This window comes from Anas acuta, chromosome 4 (genome assembly GCF_963932015.1).
Source record: "Anas acuta chromosome 4, bAnaAcu1.1, whole genome shotgun sequence".
In the NCBI taxonomy this organism is placed as follows: domain Eukaryota; kingdom Metazoa; phylum Chordata; class Aves; order Anseriformes; family Anatidae; genus Anas; species Anas acuta.
In genome coordinates, this window is record NC_088982.1 from 24,870,186 (window position 1) to 24,894,025 (window position 23,840).

The 23,840-nt window shown below is 37.7% G+C and overlaps 1 protein-coding gene across 2 annotated transcripts in view; it reads left to right on the forward strand.

The window, feature by feature from the left end:
• Nucleotides 1–5,012: 5,012 nt before the first annotated feature.
• The window catches only part of SLC30A9 (solute carrier family 30 member 9), a 38,289-nt gene continuing 19,461 nt past the window's right edge, over nt 5,013–23,840 (forward strand). Inside the window, exons 1-9 of one of the 2 annotated variants that reach the window (XM_068680218.1) lie at nt 5,013–5,032; nt 7,525–7,701; nt 10,537–10,599; nt 13,016–13,115; nt 14,780–14,872; nt 15,291–15,373; nt 17,000–17,058; nt 17,883–17,950; nt 20,625–20,727. In XM_068680218.1, the coding sequence (XP_068536319.1) occupies nt 7,539–7,701; nt 10,537–10,599; nt 13,016–13,115; nt 14,780–14,872; nt 15,291–15,373; nt 17,000–17,058; nt 17,883–17,950; nt 20,625–20,727 (732 nt within the window). In that variant the 5' untranslated portion in view covers nt 5,013–5,032; nt 7,525–7,538. Of the gene's footprint in view, nt 5,033–5,583; nt 5,897–7,524; nt 7,702–10,536; nt 10,600–13,015; nt 13,116–14,779; nt 14,873–15,290; nt 15,374–16,999; nt 17,059–17,882; nt 17,951–20,624; nt 20,728–23,840 lie in introns of those variants that run through there. The other variant, XM_068680217.1, reaches the window with a different exon arrangement.

Genomic DNA, 23,840 nt, shown 5'->3' on the forward strand with positions numbered 1-23,840 from the left:
AGCTATCATTAGCTAGGGCGTAGCAGTTTTTTGTAATAGCATGTGGGAATCTGAAGTTGACTTAAACACTTCTGAATTATGGCATGTCCATGGCATCACAACACTGCTGGAAGTGTATAATACAGAGGAATTTTGAAACCTTAAATACTAAATAGCTTCAAGCATCAGATTAGCATGCATTTCTGAAGTGTCCAGTGGGTCTTCTTTCATTTTTTACCATCACTCTTTGCAGCTAAACAGCTTGCTTACCTCTGCCCCAATGTTTATGTGCTGCGGATTGATGTCGTGTATGTATACTTACAGCAGCAGCAAAGTAACTTAATAAATAAAGCATATTTTTCTTTGTTTTTTTTTTTCATTTAAATATGTTCATGCACTTTGCTGTGTGATTAAAATAAACACCACTGCCAGCCTTCTCTTTTCAGAACACTACACCTTCGTAAGGGAAATACTTCTGTAAAGATATTTGCTCTGTGTAAGTGCTCTTAATGTCTCATCTTTGTACGTTCAAAAGCATGATGCAAGCTGTCTTCATATTCCTTAAACCAAATTTTTTTCTTAATTTTTTGGGGGGGCAAAAGAAATGATCTGCTTTTAAGCTGGTGTTTGATTTGTTCATGCAAGATTGTATGACATGCAGTAACAGGAGACCAGGGCTGATGATACTGGAAGCTTTCTCCTGTCTCATGTTCCTATGCGTGTCTGCATATAGCTATTCAGGTAAGAGTAGCTACTTCAACAGAGCGAGTGTTATGTACCTAGCACTGTTTGTTTTGTAATTTTAAACTAGTTTTCTGCTTTAGGATGGAAGTAAGTTCTCTTTCAGAATGGCTGGAAATTTTACCTGACTGATTCGGTCAGCTGAAGTGCAATGGAATTGTTCTTTCATGTGCTGACTTTATTCCAAACAACTGACCTCTAGTGGCTGCCTTGCATCTGTGAAGCAAAACACGTTAATGTGCACCTCAAGTCTATTGGCTACGCTAAAACTTTTTCCTCCTGTTTCTCAAGAATGTTATTTTCATGAGTCACTGCACTTTGGTTTCACAAGCATCTGCTTTCCTTATGCATTAGAAAGAAAATCAAAGGGAAAACGAACTTGTAACTCTTTAACTAACCAGTCACAAGCCAAAATGCTTGACACAATTGTTAGTAAACTAAAAGGCCCTATGATCTCAGAGCATCCCATAATATTCTACCTAAGATTTTAAAACCTTTACTGCCAAATCCTTGCAGACATAAAGCACAGTAATTACATTAAGCAATAAGGAGTGGGGATTCTGCTAGGCTATTGCTGCTTTACAATCGAAGTCTTACCTACGTGTGTAGTCAGTGATGTGTGTAGGTGTGGGATTATTGATACAGGAACAGTGATCTTCCCACCCCCATTTTCTCAGATAACCACTCAGTGCTCACTTCTGGGTATACTCGTCGTGATTATAGGTGCACAGCTGTGTGAATCTTTTCCCTGATTTGATTATAGTTGCATGTGACCCAGTACAAGTCCCACTGATTCTTGTTTAGGCATGCAAGTGTCCCCATTCACCAATGGGAGAGCAAGTTCTGTAGAAGCATAATACTTTCCTTTATAAAAACTATATTTAAAGAGTATTAAAAGAAGCATCTGTGGCATGTTAAATTACTGTTACTTTTGATCAAAAGCAAGTAATAAATTATGATTATTTATAATTTTTGATGCAAATCCACCTGTTATCACTTACTACACCCCCCTCCTCTGGAAGATCTGCTCCAGGCTCACTGCTGGTGAGCCCCAGTCTTTGACAGGGTTCTGAGGGCTTGACCAGGGTGGGGGTGCATCACTGCCCAGTTCTCCAATGTGTACCAACAACAGTGCCGATGGAGGGTTCCCAAACCATGGAGATGAACCTGTGCTGTCCTGATGCCTTGTAAAGGACTAAATGATACATCTGCCTCCCTGCTTGCTGTCCATCTCCATCCCATATCTCATCTTTCTCCTACCTTGATATTCCTTCGTTTCTTTCCCTGCCCTATTTCCTGTTGCTTTCTGCTCTCCTTTCTTCTGGAAATCCCTTTCCACCCCCCACCCTACTCTTCTTGTTCTCTTATTTCCACCAGTACTGACTCCTGCTTTGCCTCCCAGAAGATCAGGCCTGTGTCACCTGGAGGCCCAAGGAAACGATTAGGTGGTCAGCCTGTGGTGAGAGGGGACCAAGAGCAATGTTGGGGACCTCTTGATTATTGCTGGGAGCAAAAGAACTGGTGATTGTAGCTGGATGAAGTTCAAGAAGCTGACTGCTGCTGTTTAGGTGGATGAACTGCATGTGAATAATTACAAACTCCTGCCCACATGCAGGAAACTAAAAATATTTACTTCCAGTTTATTTTGATCATTGACCTACTAGCAATTAAATACTTACAGACCTGGAGTAGTACAGGACTTGGAGTGGAGTTGTACATTTGTCATTTTCTGCTTCAGAAGAGCCATTTCCCCATGCACCAACCTGCCACAAAATATTTTTTCCATTAATTTAAATATGTTACCTGGAAAATTTAAAGGCTATTTAGGATCACTGGATCCCTTTCTGTATTCGTACGTTTAGGGGAAAAAAAAAGCACAAAATTATCAGTACACATTTTGTGTTAGCAAAATGTGAATAGGATCATAAGTTACAAAATCAAAACAGTCTCTTCCTTTTAAAAACACTGCTGGTGTGTGTTTCACTTAACATATCAATGTTATGGGAATACCGCAGCAATTTCTTTAAACTATATGAAGTCCTTACCTGAGATCTTGTGGCTGTTCTGAGGTCATGCAAATCCCCTCCAGTGTACTTGAAATTGTTAATGAATTTCAGAGTCGGAAATATTCCAACTGGCTTTGTTGCATCGCTTCTCAAATAAAGAATGCTAAACTCCTTCACTGTATATTAGACTTAACCAAGTCACAGACTTTTTTTTTTTTTTTTGATAAGCAGTAACATTGGAGAATTTCAGCACAAGGTCACATTGTAGCTTCAGTAATTCAGTCACTTATCAACTTCTTTTAAACAAACAGGAATGCAGAAGAAGTAGGTTCCCAAGGTCTGTATTTCAGTTCACTCATCTGCCTTTATTTAAAGTTGCTTACAGCTAAATTTTGCAAGCTTCTCATTGGGTTCTAAGTCTTAAAAGGGTTTGACTATGCAGTCCCTGTACTTTGTGAATGACTTTGTAATACTATAAAGCAACTTAAAATCCTTAGAAGTCTTTACTGAAAAGGTAACACGCTTTATTCAACACAGTTCTAATATTATGGTGTTTTTCTTTTTTAAAAAAGCTTTTTCTGCCAAAAAAAAAAAAAAACACTCAGGAAATGACCCTTTTATGGTAGCCAGCCTTCCTCATTCAATGAGCAATATATCAAAATCTTCATGTGATAGTTACATCAGCTAAGGGAGAAGGGTAAACATCCTCATCAGTGGCGCTGCTGGGCAGGATTGGCCCCAACTGCCTCCACAGGTATTTCCAGGTGGCTGTGTGGTGCAGCTGGTATCTGCTCTGTCCCTTTGCCAGGTGCTCAGAAGGCATTGATGCAGCATATAAGCAGCATATAACCTTGAAAGAGGAGTTCTCCGATGGCTCAGTGGCCTCTGTCAGATTCACTAATATACAACTGCTCTGCAGCATCACTTAATGAATGGAAAATCCTGTAAGGGATTATTAAGGGAAATGATCTGCCTTCTGCTTTCCCCTCTCATAATGGGAATCTCTGAGGAGATTTTAAATACTTTTTTTATCAGTTCAAAATGTAGAAAATCAAACATGAATTAGTGGCTTTTTTTTTTTTTAATACTGGCTTGATTTCATAGCATGAGGGCTTAAAATAGCTACTGAATAACTGTTACTCTCTGTAGAAACCTTAGGATGCAGTTCTGACTGTTGAAAGTAAGTGTTGCCCCTCAGTGAGAACCAATATCTTACCCATTCACTATGGCTGTATCTAGTCTTTTGTCGTAGGTGAAAACTTATTTAATACAGTTTAGATGTACTAAAACATGTAAACAGTTCTCTATTACTTGGAGGGTTCTTCCACTCACTGCTTGTGACTGGCAACTAATGATCATGATGTTATAAATAAGGATTTGGGATTCTGTCTTGGGATGCCGTAGGAATACACTGAGACATGGCAATTCAGTATCAGTTGCTTTATGTATTTGGTTATCCCATGCTGATCAGGCTGTTATTGATGTTTTGGTTGTTGACTTGTACAGGTTTCAGCCTTCATCAGTGTAGGTTCAGTTCACTTGGAGCCCTTGATCATGTAAATTCTGGTTGACTTCCATACCAGTAGTATCTATTGTCTATGCTATTCTAGCTTTGTTTTTCTTCATGATCCATATTTATAACACCTATGGTAGGAATTTAAAAACCAAGGATTTTAATTATTATTATTTTTTTTTGTTAGGCTCTTGCCAAAATAACAAGCAGCCAGCAAACCATGCATTGGCTGAATGTAGCATACAACCTAAATTGGTGAAATGACTCCACCTTTGTAACTTTACAATTTGCAGTTAATTTAGTGTTTAACTCAATTGCTGTACATCTGGTAGGTAATGATACAGCATCTGTTGGTCCTGATTCACCTGGTATGGCTGTGATTGGGCTATTGGGAGGATGGGTGTTAAGTTAATTATTTCATAAGTATTTTACTTCAATCTGCCTCCACTGAGTTTATAGGTAAACGTACGTTGGCAATACCAATCACTTTTTGACTGCTAAAGAAGTTATGTGCTAGTAAATCTAGTTGGAAATCTAATTGAGTACGTTAAAGACAGGCATCATAATAATTCTCCAAAGTGGTCAAATTCTTTGTGGATTATCGGATACATTATTTACCAAAGCTCCCTGCCAAGCTGACTAACTCCTGGTGAGTTTCCATGTTCCTCCCGGCGTGCAAATGAAGACAAGGCAGTCGGGGCCAGTTTGTCAGAGTCATGTAGGCGATTGCCTAAGCTATCCTGGAAAATCTTCAAGTTGCCAAAACGCTGTTTATGAGAGTAGCGTGGTGCCGGTGAGACTAATTGTATGCTTACATTGGGAACTTTCACGGCTCCGGAGCCAAAATCCGGCTGCGAGCAGCAGCAGGAGGCGGCGCAGGCAGACACCGTCACCACCTGCCGCCCGCTCAGCCGCTGGGCCCTCTTTTTGGGGAAAGAAACAGGGTTTTTTATGAGATTATGCTTTATTAGCATCGACCCGGGAGGTGTGTTTTAAGACAGCGCTCGGGGTAGAGATGAGGGTTTTCGCACAGAAATGCTGCAAACTTCACAGGGAACTCCTGTCAGCAGCTTCAGCAGGCGTGTTTAACGTGGTGTCTGCAAACAAACCCACCGCACGTCCCGCACGCTCCCCTGTTATCTCTTCCCTATGAGGGGAGGACGGGGCGCCCCCGGGGTGCCATTCAGCCCCGGCCCGCACCCCCGACCACCTCAGCACCGCTCAGCCCCTCGGCCAGCAGCACCCCGAGGGCTTTTTTGGGGGGCCAAAAGGGCCAAACCCCGCGGGGGAGAAGCGCGGCGCTGAGGGGAGGCCGGGCCGGGCGCTGAGGGGAGGCCGGCGGCGGCTCGGCGCAGGCGCGGCGGGGGCGCCGGGTGAGTCAGCGGCGGCCCCGGGCCCCGCCGCACGTCCGCCCGGGCTGCGGAGGGAGAGGAAGAGGGGAAGGAGGCGAAGGACGGGAGGGAGCCCGCCGCCGCCGGTGTCTCCGATGCGAATCGCCGGCCGTTGTGCGGCCGCTGGCGTGCGGCGGGGAGCGGCCGCGCTCCGCCCGAGCTCGCCGCCATGATGCCGGCGCTGGCCGCCCAGCGGCGGGGCTGCCGCAGCCTCTACGGGCTCTACCTGCGGGGCCAGGCGGCGCCGCTCCGCCGAGCCTGCCACGGTGAGTGCCGCACGGGCGGGCCCCGACCGGCCCCGGGGGACCCTGCCCGGCCCGGGCCGAGCCCCCCCGCAGCGCTCCGGGGCTGCCGCGGTGGGAGCGTCGCGTCCTGCCTCGGCCTCCTGCCCCCCCCCGTCAGGCCTGGGTTGAGGGGTGGGAGGCCAAATCTGTAGGAGTTAGGTGAAATAAAGCCCTGCTCTGTGGGGTCTGTGGGGTCTGTGAAGCGGGCCCTGCCTGTCCTGCAGGCCACGGAGCCCCTGACATTAAAATCCTGCTCAGATCTCGTAAAGGCACTTAGATTGCATCGCAGCACTATTTTTTTTTTCCTTATTTGTTTCTTCTACTTGTGTAGAGTAATGGGAAAACCGTCAGCTAAACGTGCTGATAACCTTCCTTTAACGAAGTGCTCCGTTGGCACCAAAGCTTCGGGAGCAGCGTCGTGGCAGGTGCTCCCCGCAGCCTTTCCTTCCTCAGTCATCATCAGCGAGCTCCCTGAGCGGCACCCAGGTGGCTGGCTGGGCTTTTGCCACATTGGCAACAGTTTAGCATTCATAAGAGCTTATTTGACTTTTTTTTTTAAAGTGAAATTATTTTTCTGGAAGGTTCAAGTCAGTGCCTGCACACATGTAGGTGCCACAATATAAAGGATAAAAGTAAAAGGAAAGTTCTTTGTACCTTCGTGGGATCCACAGTTATCAGAAACGTAGTTATTTTGTTGAGTAGTGCGTTATTCATGCATGATTAGTCATACTTTGTATGACTTGATTTACCAGCATTGCTTGATATATATATATATATATATATTTAATTTCTTTTAATGCGTGCTTTCCAAAGCAAATAGTTTGCCTGTGGCACATCAGGTTGGAGGAGTTACACTGAGTGTCTGGTGAAGCTTTGTACTGCCCAAAGCAAGCTGCTTGCTAGCACAGGTTGGTCTGTAGGGCATCCAACTCCGCTTTTGGCCTGTCTTTTAAAATTAAAACTACCTCCCCAGAGTGACCTCCCATTTGACTTTTTGCTCGCTTATATTGTAATCTAGTCTGTTGTAAAGACAATAGAATTTTGCATTGTTCTTCATTAAAGGGTTTTGTACAACATAACACACCTTTGAGGGTAACTTCTTTAGCAGGTGCTCTGAAATTGAACCGTGTATGTTACACGTTTTGTTAATAGGTAACAGTTTGTACAGTGTACACAGTGAAATGAAACAGCAACACTGGCTAATAGTTTTGTAGTGGTTTGTGTTTGTTCACTAATGGTTTTATTTGAAGATCTTGAGGCAGTATGACTAGAAGAGTACTGAATACATGTATATCAGTAAACCAATCTTAATCAAATAGCTTAGTATTTTTTTTGTTCTTAAGATCATCTAGAGGTATGTAGGAGGTTGTATAAAGGGGGAAAAAATGGCATTAGATGGGATTTTAAAAGTGGATGTTTAAAAGGAGGTAACAGAAATGTACTGTGTTTGTGCATCTGTTTTGTAAATCCTAAACAGAGCTAAAATAAGCACAGGTCAGTACTTAAACACTGACTTTCTATGACCTGTGCTGGTGTTTCTGGGCCACTTTCCTTCCATTTTCGTTTCAAAATGGTTGTCTGAAAAGTCTTATTTTCCTTCCTCCTGTTAGGATGGCAAGCTTCAATGAAAAGCGTGAGTCTGCCATGTATTTTAGCATGCAATCGTCTGCCTGTGCAGTTGATGAGTCAAGTGAGAGTTTATACCTCCAGTGGTCAGAAAAAAGATCTTGGATCAGAAGATAAAAATGTACCAACCTCTGAAGAAACTGTGAACAAAGTCGGAACAGGTAATACTGGACTAAAATAAAGAAAACTTTTGTATAAATGTTAAAAAATAAAATAAAATGTGTATGTCACAACTGATACTTCTTTAATTCCACTGTGTGACATTACAGCTGCAGAATTCTTAGTACTTTTTGCTTCTTGGCATCTGTATATTAATTTCAAAGGCACTAAAGAATTCTGAAATGTATTCCTTTGTTATTCCATAGGATTCCCGAGGATTTAGGTTTAGAGTTAATCAAACTTAGTTGTGATGATAAAAACGTGTTGATGTCAGCAGGTATTAGATTGTATAAGGGATAAAGGGAATGCATCCCTTTTCTTTTGCTGCTTTCCTTGCTTACTTGAATTTTTGTCGTACTATTGCAGGTTTGTTGTGTTAAATGAACTAGTGATAAAGATTGAATTAGGATGAATACTGAGTACTGTGACTTCTCTGGATCAGGCTTTAGGTGACTGCTGAAAGAAGGTTGAGCTGTTACTTCTGCTGGAGCTTTCTGATGTGATGGCTGTCACACCTGCAGCATTCACATTAAACACCTGATATAATGGACATAACTTCTGACCCTACTTGGTGCCAATCCTGTTTTCTTGTCAATCTTGTGCGAGTTAGGTGTTTAAGAAATGCAGAACTGTCTTGTCCTTGCTCCCTCCTAGCATCCCCTATTTTTTGTGTTTATTGAGTGTAGGACTGCACAGATGCATCTTTGAAAGACTAGCATGCTCAAGCGATTACAAATGCTTTTTAAAACAAAAGCTTGCTCTCTGTGTGCTTTTGTCTAAAGCTAAGTGGTTTATTCAATAACATTTTATTCTCTTTAGTTGTCATGTTGGCAGTTCTAAGTTCTAACTTTAGTAACTTGTAAATTCCTGAGGCTCCGCAGCAGTCTTTAAAAAGCTAGTCTTTAAAAGCTAGGAAGTATGGTCAGCAAAAAGTATTATTTTTCTTATGTTTGGAAGTACAACAGATCTTGGATGTTGCTCAAAGTGTAGCAAACTAGATATGGTTTCTGAAGATTATAATTGGATTTTAGAAAAGGACAGTACCTCAGACCATTTATGTTTCTTGGAAAGTCTTAAGCTGCAGGTGAATGCTATAGGGTGAGAATCTTGCAGAAGATACCTGCCTAGATGCCACGAAAGGCCGTAGAGTCGGTTCTAGTTGTTGTTTTTTTTTTTTTTTTTTTTTTTCCTGGGTTTTTAATGTGCAGCTTCTAGTGTTCTTGAAGTTCGGACATGTGAAAATAGTCTGGTGACGTTGCTTTTGTGATTGCTCTAAACTTGTATAATTGGTGACTGTTGTCTGAGGGACTGTTCCCATCATCTCCCATCCCTATCTGATTACTCCCCCTCTTGTGTTGACATTAATAATGTTTAGGCTTGCTTTATTAAAAAATGAATTGCGTTCTTGTTTTTTGGAGCTGGGGTTCAGACGGATCCTCAAGCTGATCCTGCTCGCTGTCTCTGTAATGGCTGGAAGAGAGATACTGTCCTTTTGGTCTTGTGGCCTTAAATCATGCTAAGTGGAACTGCACCAAGTGGCCACCTCAACAACTCCCTTTTTCCTGAAGGTTGGGGGCTGGCAAGTGCACCTGGAACTGCCTCGTGGAGATATTATGTGTAGACGGATAATTGCTTTGAGGCTTGTTTTGGGATACATAGAGTTGTATCCATGCTTCATATAGGGGATGAAATGTTATTTCTTGTGTAATAAGATCAGCTTTGTACATTTGAAAGTGTTTTCCTTACCCATAGTTTCCTAAGAAAATATACTTGGATTGCTCTTAGCCATACTCCTCAGTTGCTGTAAGGGCAGTAACTAATTGCCTGATGAAAAGACAGTTATGAAGTCCAAGCTTGAAGAATATCTGACCTTTGCACAATTTGAGTATCATGTTAAGCTAGCTCGTTAATTAATGCTAACCTGCTTAGAAAAAATCTTCATTTTTTTTTAACATCCCTTCTAATTTTGTTGATGACTGTTGATATGTGGCCAACCTGTAGTGTTAGGGCACAAAAGAAGGTGTTTGTTGGTTCAAGGTATTAATATCATATGGTTTTTATTCTGAAATCTTTGTTGAAATGCATGAGAAAAGATGCAATATTTGTCTAAACTATCCTGTAGTACTTCTAGTTTCTACTTAAATTTTTCACTTTAAACTAAATTACCAAATACCACTTTTTACCAAATTATGGCCTTAAAATAAATTACCAAAATTTATTAATTTTCAGATAGTAAGATTCACTTCACAGTATTGTAAGTTATATTTTATTGAATTCTTCTAGAGTCATATTGTCAAATTTCCAAAGCAAAAATACTTTGTGCTAAATATAACTCAAATTTGTGACATAAGAGTTGTGGGTTCTAGTTTAAATATTCTTTATTTTAAAGAGTGAATTTCTGTAAGTTAAATAGTTTCAGTCCCTTAAAATTGAATAGCAGCTTGAAAGCTCTATGAGACTTGGCTGATGAGCAGTCATAAGCTGTGTAGAATTCTTTCTGTTTACTAGTCTAAATTTTGCATAAAATTTGCCCCAAATTATAAGTACACTGTTAAAATAGTTTAAAAATTCAATTTATGTTTTGTTATAGATTGCGTGTTTGGACTGCTTTTGAAGCTGCTAGAAATTTCAGTACTATATTAAATGTCTTTTGTTGTTACTTATTTTTTTACTATTCATATTTCATATTTTAAGTGTTTTAAATGTTGGAAATCCGGCAGGTTTTTTTGTATCATCATGGAAAGCAATATTAAGCTGTATTCTTACATCAAAGAAACTCTTTACTAAAAAGAAAAGGTTTTTCCATATTTACCATGAGCTTTATTTTTATTTTACAGGACAAGGTACCAGCAATGCAGATCAAAAGCAATCTTTCCTTAAAGACCCAATCCAAGTAAAAGGTAAAGAAATACCTTATGTATCAAAACTTCGTTGCTGTTGACAAGTAGTCAAAAGAGCTTCCCCTAGTCCTTGTTCTAAGTCTTCCTCTGTTCCTTCTTATTGCTGAGTTAATCTAATCAGTGTTGTTTCTAAATATGTTTTGTCCACATGAACAGCCTAATCTGGGTCCTGTAGTGTCCCTGTTTGTGCCTGTAATAAATACAGGTTTTCGTTTTTTAAACACTTAGGTTTTTAAACAAGACCATATCTTACTTTCATGTTGTTAATTTATCATGCTTGATTTCACTCTTATCTTTCTTTATTTTTTTTTTTATGCTATTATGAGAGTTAAGCTATAAGTTCTTTTCCTTTTGATCAATCCTAGCCTCCTATGAATGGAAGGAACTTTATCAAAACAGAAATTGCCATTCCTCTTTAAACTCCTTTAAAATAAATCTCTTTGAACTGGAACTTAGTGTGCAATAACTTCTATCAGAATTCCTTCCTGCCTTTTCTGTAGCTTAAAGAAACATCAAATCCCCATACTCCTCACTAACAAGGTGAGGTCAGTGTCTCCTATTCTCCACACATTTTTGTCTGCATCCCTTATGTTAATTTCTTTGGGTTTATTGTCACTTAGTGCATGAAGGCAGGGGGAACATACAAGGTGGACAGGAGAAATTAGAGTAAGACTGTGAAATTTATATATTTTATGTATGTATATTTTGGTGAGAAGGGGGTTTTGTCTCTGTACTCACAACCAAGAATGATTATGTTAAAGATCTTGATTCTGTCTGTGAAGTGGAAGTCTTCAGATGCTGCTGTGACATAGAAACTTATTCTTAAAGGAACACTAATCTTAAAAACTCTGTGCTATTTATAATGTTGTTTATACATCATCTTTTATTGGACTTTGTCCTTCAATTGAAAATACCAAGCTGATTTTTCCTTTTCTCGCTTTTGTCATCAATTTTAGGCAGTTATTTGAACTAAGGGGTAGGATTGTTGGGTTATAACCATTGTAACGCTGTTGCATAGTGTTTTATTTTAGTGAAACTTACTTGTGTTTCTGCAAGGTGCATTAGTGTTTGATAAATCCACAAATTATTTTATATTAAGTTTAATACTTTGGGTGTATATCCGCATTTTAAATCAGAAAGGGTGGAAAGCATTCTTCCTGTTTAAAAAAAAGTGTTCATCCAGTTTTAAACGTAGTAAATAGTGGACCTTTTTATGAAATCTCTAGTTTGATGTCATCTTTGCTCAGGAGCATCCTGTGATGAATGTGATTACTCAAGTACTTTAACACAATTGTTCACAACTCAAACTGGATGACAAAAACCAGATCATTATGGTAAATATTGGTATCTACATAGTTAGCAAATTGTTAAGTGTCAAGCAATATATTTTGCCTTTAAGCTTTCAAAGCACGGAAATAAGAAAATGTGAAATTGTGGGATTTTTTTTCTTAGTATTTAGATGCTGTAAGTATTCTATGACTTCATGAGAAGTTTTGGACTAGCTGTAGAAAATATTGGCTGAGATGCTGTGATACACAAGAAATTCATGTGTTCATAAGCCTTCTTACTGGCAAAGTTTCATATCTTTGTTTTTAGATGTGTTCTTTATGCTGTATCTTTCAGCAGCTGTAACTCTTCTTGCAATGTGCCTAACATTTTTAACAGAAATAAGCATATAGTGATTTTCTTTTGAAGATAAGACAAAGATATATACGTACCTAAAGACATGCAGGAACTAAAGGCATAAATTTAAAATTCCACTTATTTCAGAGTTTATTATCTATTTCTGAATAGCTGTGGTATCCTTTCTTAGGCATGAAAATATGATGCAGTATGTATTCTGCACATGCAAAGAATTATAAATGAAGAATATACATCTTAATTGTTAAAAGCATCTAATATTAAGTGTGTTAATTTTGACAGTAATAGCTGAGCAAAATGACACATGCAACCATCTGAGTTTTCTCTGTGGTCTACAAGATTAAAAACCTTAACCAATTCCAACCTCTGCAAGTAAATAGTAGGCGAAAAAAGAAGTAGTGTACTTTGTCATTTAATTTGCCAGAGCAAAGCTTTTCAAACTGCCATAATTGAATGCTGTCTTAACAGCCAAAGCCCATCCCTGATATTAAAGTTGGATGCATAGGTGACAGTTAAGTATGTGGGATGTTTGAGGGCCTTGAACTACAACACTGCAGGTAGCATTTTTGGAGGTAGAATCATTCTACTGTTATGCACTTACACAGTTGTGAGCATTTCTGTCTCTTCTTGAAAGTTTTCCACCTCACTGACAACAGTGTTTTTCAGAAATCCACTTAGAGCCATCACAATTTGTTGTCAGCCTGAATTACCTCTTTGGAATTTCTACTTCGGTCTCTGTCAGTGACTGACTTGTTCATCTATTTCTGTTTTTAAGTGAAAGCAGTCCTTAAAAAAAGAGAGTATGGACCAAAATACACGCAGAATAACTTCATCACTGGAGTCAGAGCAATAAATGAGTTTTGTCTCAAATCCAGGTATGATGGATTTAAGTTGAAATTGAAATTGTGAATATTTGTTTGTATGTGTTTCAAAAGTAATAATGATTGTAGAGTGACTTAGCTCAGCAACTTTTTCCCAACGCTTTTGCAGTATACATAGTTATAAGTGGCTCTTGTTTACTAAGTGTAACTGTGGTTGGGAGCTCGCACTTAGTTTGCGTTACCCCTGTAGTAGCCTCTTAAACTAATTTACCTATATTTATATGAACATAAACCTACCTAGGGAATGTCTGCCTCTAGAGCAGCTAATCACTAGAAACTTCATGTTACGTGAGGTCTGTAATTTGAGATAAAATACAACCTGGTTCGTTGCAACCTAACTATTTTTACTTGATTCATAGTTACTGTCTTTTTACTATGTGTCATTCCTGCCAGGAAGTCTTACTGAGTAGTGTCAGTTGAGCTGTCTGTCAGATGTGATGTATGTTGTGTGTGACCCATATTAAATCTAAAGGCTTTGTGACTTTGTTCATAACTTTTTCTGCTGTCACTGTTCTTCCCCAGTTTTCATGTGTAGCATATGTTACCAAACCAAGGGAAATCCTCTGACATTATGCTTAAATCCTGTTTTAAGCCATTACTGGTAAAGGTTCATAGGGGGCCACCTCTCGTATGGAGAGAGTTTGGGTGGTTCAGCCTGGAGAAAAGAAGCCTCCAGGGAGACTTTAGAGCAGCCTTCCCCTTCCTAAAGAGGGCCTACAGGAAAGCTGACATCAGGGAGTGTAGTGATAGACCAAGGGATAATAGTTTTAAACTGAAAGAGTAGATTTGGATTAGACATTAGGAAAAAACTCTTCACTTGAGGGTGGTGAGGCACTGGACCAGGTTGCTCAGAGAATCTGTGGATGGTGTTCAGGGCCAGGTTGGATGGGGATTTGAATAACCTGGTGGGAGGTGTCCCTGCCCATGGAAGGGGGTTGGAACTGGGTGGGCTTTAAGGTCCCCTCCAACCCAAACCATTCTGTGATTCTATGAACTAGCATACTTTGCAGTAATAACGTTTTGCTAAATTGACCAAAAAAAAAAAAGAAAAAAGATTAAGACTAGATTGGTTGGGCTAAAAGTGAAATGTTCTACTGTTTTCTTTGTTGTTGGTATTTTTTTGCCTGTTTGTTTTTAAATTAAAAAAAAAAAGATGCTTCTAAATGAAATTTAGATGTCCTAATATGTAGGTCATCACAGAGAATTTATTGGCTCCCCAACATAGTTTTATCTCCCACCTTTTGCAGCTTACCCTAGTTGCACAGTTTTTAAGGATGCATTTGTTAACTTCATGTCATGTGACTTCTGATATTCATTTAGAAGCGTTAATCTGTTAGCCTTCTTATCGAGTACTTGTATACAATCACTTAGATTCAGATCATTCACTGGAAATGTTTTATTGCTCTGTCTTCCATGTATAATAGTTCGTAGTATGAGGACATGATTTGCACTTCTGACTGTGGAAAACAAAGTGGTTTTCAATAACTTCCTATTGACAGCTTGCTTTTTTATGTGTTGTATCTATCCTGGCTCAAGTAAACAAGTTCATTTTTTTGTACTGTGAATTAATAATGAAACTGTGGAAGATCACACAGATACAAAAGTAGAATTAGAATAATATGCATTTTTTTCCATTAAACTTTCTCTGCTTTCCTCAGTGATTTAGACCAGCTGAGGAAAATTAAACGACGAAGCCCACATGATGACACTGAGACTTTCACTGTGTACCTGAGATCGGATGTAGAGGCAAAGTAAGGTCATTTTTTTGAAGGAAATGTTTGAATTATTTAATAAAATGCATTATATGAGAGAGAACTTTTAGAACTCAGGTTTACAATGTAAAAGGGCAATAATGTTTTCTATTTTTTATCTGAACACATTTTATATCCTTATTTTTGTAATAATTACATGGCATATATAAACCTGGAGGGTATGTTTCTTGTGTCCAAAGATGAAAAACTTGTCCCATGCATCCTCTCTCCCATTTTTTTGTTCTGCAAAGTAATATGTGGCTTCTTGTCAGAAAGAATAACATGACGTTCTGTTTTCAGGAAAGTCATTTTTAATGCAGTTAAACCTTAAAGAAGTTACAGGTTTGTTGTTTTATCAAGTGTATTTTGCATAAAGTTTGTTAAGGTACAATTGTTAAGGTACTTTTACTCTGTGCAGATCTCTTGAAGTTTGGGGTAGTCCAGAGGCTCTTGCTAGAGAAAGAAAACGACGCAAAGAGGAAGAGATCAAGTACAGAGAAAGTGAGTATAGAATCACAGAATCATCTAGGTTGGAAGAGCACGGAGTCCAACCTCTGATCTAACACCAGCAAGTCCTCCACTAAACCATATCACCAAGCCCTACATCTAAACATCTTTTAAAGACCTCCAGGGATGGTGACTCCACCACTTCCCTGGTCAGCCCATTCCAATGCCTCACAACCCTCTCAGTAAAGAAGTTCTTCCTAATATCCAACCTAAACCTCCCTGGTGCAATTTTAGCACGTTCCCCTCTTGTCCTGTCACCAGGCACATGGGAGAACAGACCAACCCCCAAATTCAAGTGTGAACAACAAAGTATGACTGGAAATCACTAGATGGTGAGTGTGTTATTTCACTGAGAACATACAAATTTGAAATTGCCAATTACTGAAAAAGATTTTATAGCATAGTATAACACATTGTTATCTATGGAGTTGTTATCTATTGACTATCTTATAATTTATTAATTCTGTGATACAGCAAGAAAATACATTCAGTTGAGGCTTACAGTCATACTTTGTTTTTTTGGGGGATGGGAGCATCTTAGATAAAAATAAATATCTTAAATGGTTTTGGAGAATATTCAGAAGGCATCAAATAAATCTAAGTCTTAATATAATACCTTTAACAACTTATTTTTCCCCTGAAATGAGTTCAGCTTGTCTCTGCTTTGGAAGGGGGGACCCTCCCCCCCATTATCTTAAGCAAAAGTCATCCTTGTGCTTAAAATGAAATTATTACTGTCATCAATAGCAGCTACAGTCAAATCAGTATAGCTTTTAATGGATTTTGGACTGTCTGGTCAGTTAAAATCTCAGGAGAGGTAATACCTCTTCAAGGTACTTACTCCAATTATGCACTTAAAAATTAAAGGTCTTTTTTCCCCCTCTCTCTCTCTCCCAGTTCTGCAACTGGAACTTCCTGCTAGTAAAACAAAATAATTCTTGAGCATAATACAGACAAAAAAAGATACATTAAAAAACCTACTTATTCATAATAGCATTCTGATACAATGTATACTGTAAGTGGTAACTTCCTTTTTGTACAGACTATCCTTGTACTCCACTGGCTGTTTCAGAGTATTTTGTACAACTTTGTAGGACTACATCTTCTTCCGTAGCATACCTGTGTTTATTTTGAAGTTATTGAACACCATACACGGGTAGGAAAAATATTGAAATTAAGAGACTTGCGATGAAACATCCTCCCTTCTCCCCATCATGGCAAAAAAGGTTGAGGTAGGGGCAGTAGAATGCCTGAATTTGGTTTTAAAGGTGTCATCACCCCCACCCTGGGAAACTGAAAGGCCAAAAAAAACCTTAGCCAAAATAGTGTATTTTGAATTTTTCCCTCTGCATGTAATCCTTTGTTGGCAAAAATAGAAACAATGTATGGGATCATAGCAAATTATATTTGGCATTTTGTGCAAGTACATAATATGTATTTCTGATTAACAATATTGAGAGGACTTTTTCACAAACAGATATCCCTTTAAAACATTTTTATTTGGTAAAACCATCTTGCTCTTAATAGAAGTTAGCTGCTGTATGGAGAGAAAAAAAAAAAAGAAATTCCTGAAACTACTGGCTACTAGTATATACTCATGATAACAATATTTTATTACAGATTTATTTAGAAACCAAAGGCTGTTGAAGGAATACAGAGAGTTCTTTGGAAATACTAAGGTAAGAGTTGTTTTAATGATTTTGGTAAGAAAAATGATTTTTTAATGATTTTGGTAAGAAAAATGCTCTGAGATGTACTTGGCACCTTTCAAAGGGAAAAAAAATGTTACAAAACAGTTGCATAAGTGTAACTACTTGAATATTACTAGAAGATTTATTTTAACTGTAATATGCCAGCTGTAGCTCTGATTGTAATGCAGTGGTAAATGTGTTGCCAGTTTAAATGAGTTCCAACTGTGGTGGTGGTAATTCAAAAAACTGGTAATTTTTTTTGTCAATTGCCTTCTTAATAAAATTGCAGCTTCGTTTGGATTCTACCTATAGTCCATAAATGTGTAGTAAATACATTGTTGATTTTAAACTGTAATAGATTTCTTTAGCCAAACAAACACACCAACACTTTGCTCTGCACCTTGCATTACTTTTGGCCTTTCCTCTTTGCTTAGGCAAACTATTATCTAGATACTCTGTCACGGTAGACTGATATCTTAATCTTTCAGCTGCACAGCTGGCTTCAGTTGTTATGGTTGCAGTGGCCTCTGGTGGAGGCTGGAGGCTCTGTTGGTTGTTTGTCTTTTTTATAGCCATCCATTTGTAATAATGTATAAGATTATGTATCTATATGTAGTAATGTATAAGATGCCACTGCAGTTTGGGTAAACGTTCAGATGTAATTAGGCTTCAAGAGTTGTATCTTCACTTTTGCAATACTGTGTAAAGCGAAGATTTTAATAAATTGCTCAGTAGATACTTTGTGAGGTCTTCAAGATTTGGTTATTTTGTTTCAGTGGCTTGTTTTAATAATCTCTTATTTCTTTATACAGCCACGCTCCAGTACAGCAGCTATGTTTTTCAAGGGACCAGGGAAAGTGGTAATGGTAGCTATTTGCATGTAAGTTTAAAAAGGAAAAGTTTTGTTTACGCAATTATTAAAAAACATTGATTTTTTTGTTGTCCTGGAAAAGGAAACTACAGTCTGTGTATTCAAGCTAAAGATACCTTTGTGTAACTCAAATTAATAGATTTGTTTATTCATTGTTGGTGGGAGAGATGTTCAGTAAGTATATTCATCAATATATGGAGGTGAGAGATGTTTTATCGCTGATTAGAGAAGAGCAAATTTTTTGAACGTGATTACGCTAAACAGTTTATTAAAGCAAAGCCCTACATCTTGAAGGACATGAAGAGGGAGACATTTAAAGTTGTTCTTTTCCTTGCTGTCTTGTGAAAGGCTTTTAAACAATCTTCTATATAACAACAGAAAATTATTCCTTTTTCTGGTGTTATTCAGTGTGTTTCAACTGATAAAGGGGTGTTTTAGGAGGTTTCCGCTTTTCACACATCTTACAATTTGAATGAAACATAATGAAACTAGTAATCCTGACAAATAAACCCAGTGACTATCTGGCACAAAATAGACAAAGGTATGTTAAATTTTTCTCAGGATTGCTGGAAAGTTCAGAATGGCTAAAATTTGCATCTTATATCAATATAAAAGAGCAAAATAGAAACTTAGGGAAAAATGATTTTTTTGTGTGTGTGTGATGAGAAACAAGATTTTGAGAAAGAAATATCTCTTGAAGTTTTCCTACAAAACTACATGCTTTTTGCCTAAGGAAAAAACATGAAACTCATTTGACCGAAAACTTCCCTCTGACTTTACTGAGTGTTCCAAGATTTCTAAGTTTAAAAAATATAGTTACTGCTAGTATGGATGTTGCACAGTTTTTCTGTGGAACTTTTTTAAAGAAGTTACAGTATCTCTTGATCTCTTGCAGTTCTCAAATACTTGATGACAAGTTGCTGCTTGTTTGGAAATAGCTATGATGAAATATGGTTAGTTCTCAAATCTAGAACCTAAATGCTTTTTTTCGTAGATCTGTAATGAATCTGAATGTTTTGATTTTCAATTTTTACTCTTTTTTATCATGCTTTCTTCAGAAGTATAAATGCTTTATGTAGGTAGACAAGAATAGTTATGTAAATCAGATTGATAGCTTTTGCTATAAGACAAACTGCTGTGGACAATCACATGATGATACAATTCACCATATATATTTCTCAATTCCCTGTAATTCCTGTTCTCTGTGTGCCTGTCAGGGTTTTGGCATGGCTATTTTTGAAACAAATTCAGGATGTTAAATGTATAATGGGAGGTATTAATGCTCTTTAATTTTTCCAGTTTACAGTTCTCTCTGGATTGTTGTATTTGAATTTGTTCTAATTGTTATTTAAATTGCTAAATCAAAAAAACCTTGATTTAAATAGGTGATTTTGATCTGCTTTTGCATTTGTGTATTTTTTCAAAGAAACCCTGATTCTCCCCATGCATCAGTACATTTTAAAGTTACCAACTAAATTTAGACTTTACATTAAAATTGGCAGTACTTCAGGCAACAAGGAGGATGTATTGCATATTTGTTTCAACACTTCAAAAAACAACACTTTTTTAATTTTGTTGGTGAATGTGTGCCTTACAGATTTTGGAACGCAAATGCAAAGAGTTGTTTTAAACAAAACTGCTTTGGAAAATGCTGTGTATTTTAGAAGTAGCAGTTTTTGGATTTTAAATTTTATTTCTTGGCATGATGTTCAAAACATTTTTCAGACTTTACCTGGCTTTGGTAAAAGTTAAGATTTTCTCCTAAGACTAAAACAAATATGGTACAGCATATTCAGGTCTTTGCATGGAAAGAGATATAGAAAAGATTGCTACCTCTCTCTTCAAGAAGTTCATATACTCTCATTTGAGAGTATACACACATTTCTAAGAGAATGTAATTTGAATACTTTTAAAATCAACAATAATCTAAACTGAAATGTATTTAAAGGGAAAGAGGAGAAGATAGTACAAAGGAAATCAGATCATAAGCTGTGACTGTAATGACCAGACTACTGATTCATACTTCGAACATCTGTTATCAGAATGTAATTAATTAAATTTTACCATTAATAGTTACTCTGCTCTGTATACACCGTAACATAATGCTTATTTTTAACCTAAAAAAATACTTGACAAGGCACATTGGACGTCTCTGTGGAGAAAGCCCCATTGATATTTTTTACAGCATTATCTTCCCGTCTGGTGTCTTCCTCTTAGGAATTTTCCAGCTGAGATTGGAGTGAGAAACTTTCCACTCCAGTAGTAGGAGGGGCTAGATAGGAGGCAAAGGACTGAAGTAAGACAGAAGGAAATTAAGGCTGTTTTTCCACTGAGGGGAAAAGCTTGATGCATATATAGATAGGCAGTTAGTCTTTCTGACTTGTGAAAACAATGGTAGCTTTTAGGAAGTGTAATTTATTCAGGATTGCTTAGAAATTAATGATTTTGGAAAAAATAATTGTATATCTTTGCTTTTTTTGCTTGCTGAAAGGTTTTTTAGCACAGTAAACATGCCGAACACGTGTATGCCTTATCTGCCTGTACAGGTCTCTAATGAACTAATGTTTAGTTTCACTACTTGCTGGCAGGTAATGCATGATTATATAGTGCTTGTGTTTTTACTGAAAATACTAAAGACTGAAATTCTGGTGTTCTTTAGCTTATTTCTTCTCTTTGTTTTCAGAAATGGGTTGAATTTTTTCTTTAAGCTACTTGCTTGGGTTTACACGGGTTCTGCAAGTATGTTTTCAGAAGCTATACATTCTTTAGCAGACACATGCAACCAGGTGAGTATTTTTCTATGCTGCTTAGGTTAGCTCTTGTATCTGTCTTTATTCTTGCAAAATAATTACTTATAGTAGTTACAATACATTTGAAAGCAATAATTCAGTTTGCTAGTGTTCATTAGTTTGCCTATAATAAATGTCTAAATAGCAAACACCAGAGAAATGAAAGCATTTTATTTAGAAGGATTTGAGTGAATGGCAGAATGTTTTTTCTTTTCAAAGATAGAATGTAAATGATGTTGGTCTGGAAAAGAAGCCTAGATACTCTGAGTTTGTTAGCAGCAACTCTTACTAAAAATGCCTTTCAGATTCAGCTGTGTAATATGTCTCTTACATTGTTCTTCCTGTTAAATACCTGTGATTGTTTTTTTGTACTGACTTGTATGGTTTATGTGCTGCTTAGTAATACAGTCTAAGAAGAAAAAGTTAATATTTAATCTAATGTTCCTTTAAAGTGTTTTTAACTGAACAGTTACACCTGGGAGAGGGTGTTTATGTGTGTTGCTCAATTATTAAATAATTGGTGGTTTTAGTAATACAGATTACAAAGCCTGCCCAGAGTGTGACAAGCTACACAGGCATGCAGGGGGAGCAAGATGCACTCTTTTGTGTGCACTTGTAGTGGACGCATACTTTTTTCTTTTTCAGTTTCCTGGAGACAAGTGCAAATCTCACTTTAAACAGAATGTTATTATGTACGGTTTTTATCTAACTGTAGACAGATGAAGGCATATTTTGTCGGAAATGCACATTACTTAGAAACACTGCTGAACGCAGAGCTCTTCCTGCTGTTCCACAATCTGAATGCCAAGCTGTTGTTACCCTGTTGCACATTTAGATGCCAAAACTAGTGGTTTCTATTAGTGATTCCTACAGGCTCCTGTGGCTGTTCTTTTATTCCTAATACTAATGTCAGTAATTTGAAGAGTTTATAAACTAACAGTAGAATAGTTGACCTAGTCTAGAAACCTTAAATGCAGAGTTTAGAAAGAGTCATTTGTAACTATATATAAAACTGTTTTTAACTAGTGTTTTTGCTGAGGTAATTCTGTTTGTAATACATCTACACTATTTCTGTCCCCCTCCCCAGTTACTTCTGTTCTTTTATTTCAAGATACTGTGGGGTTTTTTCCCCATATAAGTCGTTGTTCCCTACCTCTGTAGCAACTTACGTTCCCCTTGTCTAACAGGACGAAAGTGCACTGAAAAAGGTTAAATGGGTTAAAATATTACTCAAAGATGCAAACATTAGGAAATAGCCTTAACCTTGTTTGTCACAATGCATATGCATAATGTGACCAGCCTTATCTTTTGGAAGCAGCGTCAGAACCAAATGCCTGTGATTTGGTTTACGTGCTCACTCCTCTCTGCTTGATCCCTGCCTGTCCCAGACAAGAATGATGTATTTGTCATCTTGAAGTGGCACTGAGTGTGTGTCCGGGTACTTCAGAAACTAAATTATGTATTTTAATTTCTATTAGGTTAAGAATGAGACAAGTCAGAACGTAGATTATAAAAGGTTTTTAGAAGCAAGTGGAAAGAGAGGAGTTGTAGTAAGTAGAACTACAGTCAGCTATTTCATGGATCATCAGCAGGAGTTGAAACTAAGATGACATACAAAATACACCTCTATATTATCTTGTTTAAATGTTGCCTGACAGTAAGAGTATTTCAAGTTATGGTAAGAGAATAATAGACTTGTTAGTCATCTGTTGGTAAAAGAATGGTGAGAATTTGAGCATCATGGTTTCTTTTACTAGATTGCCTTAGTGGCTACATGCAGTGCACACTTACTTTGATAAGGTGGTGTGCAGACTCAGAGCTGGGTGTGTAACATTGGTGTGCAGGGACAAAATTTATGCTGATTTTTCCACTATTTTCCTTAGCATGCTTGAGACATACATCAGGAGACCTTGAAATCTCACTTCATCCTAGTGTAGAGGGAATCCTTTTTTCTGTTTTTGATAAAGCAAGTCTTTGGAAACAAACAAAGTACTTGAAGATGAGTGGCTGGAACCCTCTTGAAGTTCAAACAAAGGGAGTCCTTGGGTAGCTTGTGATTGCTATAAACTGGAACTGTCTTGTGTTTCCTTAAATTTGAAGAATGCCCAGAACCTTAGGTCAGAATTCAATCGTTTTAACATAATTGAGGCTGCCTTTCTACTTCATTTATACTTCGTACATTTGTTGGTCTGAAAGGACTGTATTGAGAACTTCTGGTGTGTTTCTTATTTTTTCTGTAAATGGTCTTAGACAACCTTTCAGATGTTCCAGCTGTAAAGTGAAGAGAATGCTGCTATTAACTCAAGTGAATATACTTAAGGAAATTTATGGGGAGACAGCTTTAAAGCATGCAATTTTCATTTGTCCAAATTTGTTGATGTATAGGTGAATCAAGTTTGATAGTGGAATTCTCTACCAGTTACAAGTAGAAAAGCAATTCAGTTTTTTAAATGTGGAAGTTAAAGGTTCCACTGGGAAGCTGGTTTTGTTTTCAAATATTTAACAGCGTGGTTTTTGGGGAAATCACAGGAGAAGCCTTGCTGCCTCAAAGCAGCTTGCCTACTGCAAAACCTACAGCATTCAGTCAATTCTAATACTTCTTATTATGTTTAGATGTAACCACATTCCTAAAATAAAAGCATGTACTTGCAAAATTGAGACCTAGGTTTATAATTTACTGCATCAATATTTTAATCCGTGCCTAATTAAAGGTCCCAGATATTCCACTTAGATAGCAAGGGTTTTCTTCCTTCAAAATATTATTTTTGTTCAGTTTGGAGAATATTAAGTTCAGTAGTGAAAGAAGCTGCAGTATGAGATTATTGCTTCAAAATTATATGTCGTCACTGTAGGCTCTGTGTAATTCCTCTTCAAGAGGGGTATATTAAAATAGTTTTGTTTCCTGAAGAACTACATTCTTTCACGATGAAGAAGTGACAACTCTTTTGATTACATGTACTGTACAAAATATAATGTTGTGCTATAACTACACAGTGATAACTGTTGTGATTACATGTAGTAGATGTAGTCGCAATTCTAAAATCTTGAAAGTTACAATTAACAATTTTCATGGGGAGGAGAGGGTTATTGGGTTGATATGTGTGTGTGTA